General features: G+C 37.2%; 1 protein-coding gene across 1 annotated transcript; it reads right to left on the reverse strand.

Moving 5' to 3' along the window:
- Positions 1 to 2,589: 2,589 nt before the first annotated feature.
- Positions 2,590 to 4,051, reverse strand: LOC105394828 (flexible cuticle protein 12). The gene is made up of 3 exons (XM_011566749.3): positions 3,914 to 4,051; positions 3,286 to 3,401; positions 2,590 to 2,871 (listed from the first exon to the last, which is right to left on the reverse strand). The coding sequence occupies exons 1-3, from the start codon at positions 3,920 to 3,922 to the stop codon at positions 2,682 to 2,684; spliced, it is 315 nt and encodes a 104-aa protein (XP_011565051.2). The 5' UTR covers positions 3,923 to 4,051; the 3' UTR covers positions 2,590 to 2,681.
- Positions 4,052 to 4,376: the final 325 nt, after the last annotated feature.

Here is a 4,376-nt window from a genome sequence, read left to right on the forward strand (position 1 = left end):
GACAAAATATTTGGTGTTACAGAAGACAATAAGATATGATAAGATATTGTTTAATGTGAAATAAATGTGAATTATGTATGGGTTATAAGTGACAGCAAAAGCCTTCCTTTTCAAGGCATTTAAAGGATTTAAAAGACTTAATAATCATCATTATGCACTAGATCTGTCACTTAATGAAATATTACTTCCTCAATGCTCATGCTTAACCAATCGTTGTTAATGCTGTAAGACATTCATACCAATTTCTTACTGAGTCCACTAGTAATTGTAATGTCCATAGATGATTTAAATACCTGCCTACTACAGCCAATTAAATCGGTTAAGAATAAACGTTAATCAAAACATTAAATCTAATATTATTATAACTAATTAACCCGATATCTCGGCTGACCTGACATTTAAATCTCCGGTTACATAACAGTTTTATTTATCGGATGGTAAATCACTAACTCTACAGGGTGTTGCAAAGAGATTAAATTAAGCCGTACCTACATAGGTTAAAGTACCAACTTATTTAACCAACCTCTGATTTAATAAAGTAAAATAGTGTTAGCTGCAACCACGCTGCAACGTACTTATACAGTCATCATTATAATTGGGCGTCTTCCCGTACCACAGATGCCTCTTTAGTTTAGTTTAGTGTTAAGTTAAGTCGCTCTTTTATAAAAATGAAAAAGTTCCAGTGACAATAGCACCAAATTACTTCCGAACGGAAAAGACTAGCTTAATGACGCCGTCTGCAATATTTAAGTAAATTGACATTTGAAACTAAATGTTTTAAAAAAATGGGGTCATTTATATAGTGTCGCCATTTTGTGAGTGGAACTTTTTCATAGCTCGTGAGTGTGAAATGTATACTCTATGCTATAAAAAATCAGGATCAGTGAGACCGCACATGTGACGTCCCAACTAGTCACAAGTCAATCGGTCAACAGTCAAGACCGTGATGAGCTGTTGTTCGAGAATGATGACTTATTGAATATTCATTAACTTCTGGTTCAAATAACACATTCTCGTTTTTAAACAACCTCCGCCTCAATGGAATTTTAACTATCACCTCTTGTAGTAGACATTAGAATAACATAAAGCATATATTTAAAAAAGCTGGTAAAGGTCATGTGTTTGCTTCGACAGTAAGTTAGCTAATCTGTCTAGATGTGGGCAAGGTGGACTCTAATATTTGCTAGTCGATGTAGGTACCTACTTATTTTATCATCATTTACACATTTAGCTTGCAAAGTGCGCTATAACTTCAAACAAATAGTATTTTCATGTTTACTAAACTGTTTCACTAACTATATACTAACTACAACAATGTTAAAGATTTATAAAATTATTAAAACCTAATAATGCAGAAAATATTTAAGTACTTAAATTTGGTGGCTCGCAAGACAACTATGACATGACTCTATGTAACATGCATTTAAAATACTAATATATTGTTACTTATAAATATAAAATAAAAACATCCCCTTATGAACATTTTTGCACTAAAGTAGAGCATCAGCCCACCCGTGTCTCCTGTAGGGAACTATTTACCACAATGGCGTTGCTTTTTCGGTCCTTTGTGTCTTCCCTTTGATTAACTTTGATCTGCGCGAGTGCTCGCACCTTCACCACCTCGCACGAGGTGGGCTGCCTCACAGATATGGTAAGTACTTAAAAAAGTACGTTAAGTATGTAGGTTCTCACCAATTTACAATACCGCAATAACAGTAAACAATTTGAGCCTAAATATAAAAGGCTGTAAGTAAACATAAGTACATGAAATGCATAGTGGAGGCAGAATATGATGTTTTGGGTGATGAATTGATGATGTGGTGACGATATTTGCTACATTGTATTTTATACCCCATTCCTAGACAAGGCACTATATTTTAAAATGTAGATACCTATCCCAATTATAAATTACTTAACGTGTTTCCTTCGCTTCTATGCTTTAGGATTTAGTAGTCTACATTACTTTACTGAGTAAAAAAACATAATTAAATTAAGTACTTATCTACTTCTATGTAAGAAGGCACTTGTTCTTTATTTTGCCGTATCTTTTTTCTCCTAGTTCCTAGTCGGCAGTCGTTAATGGATTGTGGGGTATCCGCCTTCAAAGAGGTCTGTGTGGCTTTTACCTGTCTTTAGTCGGATCTGTCGAGTCTTTCCAGAAACCTATTATCTTCTTTGTTTCAGTGATGCACTAGCTACTGTAAGTAATTGATTTACTGAGTGCACTGAATCTCTGTTAGGTAAATATTTGCAGATAAAGCGTTTTAGCAAAAGTTCTTATTAAAGCCATCATCCATTCAATGGTGGAAGAATTTGTAGGCATTCAAAATATGCTAATGTGTTTATATGCAATTAAGATTTAATTTGACTGGTGCCGAGCAGTGATACGAGTAAAAATTGATCTGGCAGAAGCGATACGAGTATATACGAATGAGGATATCCGTTACTTATTATTTTGCGTCTCGAAGTTGTTATAAGTATCTACCTATCACGATTTATTCTATTGTCGTCAGGCCAGTCTGGCTATTGTGTCTGATTTCAAGGGGGGATAAAAATATGTACTAGATAAGAAGAAAAAAACAACCAACATAAGAGTAATAACAGCTTTACTTAACCTAACCTTTCATCGTTCCAAAACAGCAAAAACATCACCAATCCTTACACCGTGGGTCAAAATCAACTTAAGCCTGGGGGATGTGGGCGCCCTGGGGCTGGAATCCGTTCTGGTCGGCGACGTAGGTGACCGTGTAGACGACGCCGTCGGGGCCCGTGTAGGAGTAGGAGCCGCGGACGACGAGAGCCTCGTTTTCGGTGCCGGGGTTGACCAGCTGGCCCTGCTCCTCCTGGCGCTTGCCGTCGCTGGTCTCCACGCTGAGGGACAAAAAGGCATGGTTAGAGAAACGGAGCGGCCAAAAAATATAATATATAAGTACATGTTACAATTTCTGGCTTACAGAAGAGGTTTTTTGTTTAGATGGAAATGTAACGAGAACCCTAATTGAACTAATATAAACAATTTTCCAAAACTCCCTTAAATTTATTGTGAATACATTTTTGCCACGTTATCATCAGCCTACCAGTCAACTGCTGACTATAGGCTGGAGTGCATTCCTGCCTCCATTTCAGTGGCATCAAATGGGAGCATGAAAACTCCTCGAATGATCATGGACAGTAAGCGACTGACAAATAATCCTTTCACCACCCAAAAAGAAAACCAAGATGGAGTGGCATCAAAGCCTAATTAAAAAGTACCAGGAGAGCAAAGGGCACAGAAGCTACACTCACGCGTAGTTGTATCCGTCGACTCCGATGTTGTCGAGGTTCTGGCGGAGGATGGTGGCGTCCTTGTACTCCACGGGGCTGGCGAGGGCAGCCACGGCGAAGAGAGCCAGGATCATGAACTGGAAAGAGATAGAGGGATGTCAGTCACCTGCTCTACATTTATTTGGCAGGTACGGGTACGGGTACTAAGCTACAGTTTTATCAGCCGCGGTAATTACGCTATTTGCTATTCGGACTGCACCGTTAGGCGTTATTCCAGTCACCAGCTCAAAATCGCAATCCAAGTAACCTAGTTGAGTGGATAAAATAAGTGCTAAAAGGGCCTCTAGTGCGTTGGACCAATACCCGGAAGAGGAACCCACGGTGAACTACGGATTTTGAGTTATCATTATCACCTTCACAACTTATGTAGAAAGGTCTTCAGTAGGTAAGTAACACAAATATAGAAGTATGCAATATAGGTATCACAAAAGAAAACCATGCGCTATGACTTTGATAGGTCTATTTAAAGTTGGTTTCTTCGGAGCTTCTCTTCAGAACGCTTTCTTACGTCACTGCATCCAAATCCAAAGTCACAAGTTCACTTGAATAACCATTTTATAATCATCGATAAATAATATTTAGTACTCACGGATTTCATTTTTGAAATGGAGAGGTGGATCTGTTTTGTGAGGATGAAAAATGTCAGTCGACTGCGAATTGATCAAAAAGTTCGCCAATATTTATACTGGACCGTCGATGTGCTACTTTACATATTATTCGAATATATCGAGCTTTTATTATATGGGCCGGAATAATGCATTTATTTTTAGCGAAACACAATTCTGGTTAATTATTATTAACTACTACTTATAACAAAATTGGAATGTATAAACTTTATTGTACGCTAATTAAGTGGTTTTTCAAGGGGTTTATTTCCCAGAATTTCATCGTTGTTTTTTCTAAAGTAGCTTTTTAGTTTTTCATGTTTTTGGTAGGAATATCATTAAGACTCACTATATTAATAAGTACAATGAGCGAAATAATTTAACTCATCTAACTTCGTAAAGTTTTAGAAAGAAAAATTATTAATAATGACCTCTTGAGTGAGTTAC

The sequence above is a fragment of the Plutella xylostella genome, chromosome 9, assembly GCF_932276165.1.
Source record: "Plutella xylostella chromosome 9, ilPluXylo3.1, whole genome shotgun sequence".
In the NCBI taxonomy this organism is placed as follows: Eukaryota; Metazoa; Arthropoda; class Insecta; order Lepidoptera; family Plutellidae; genus Plutella; species Plutella xylostella.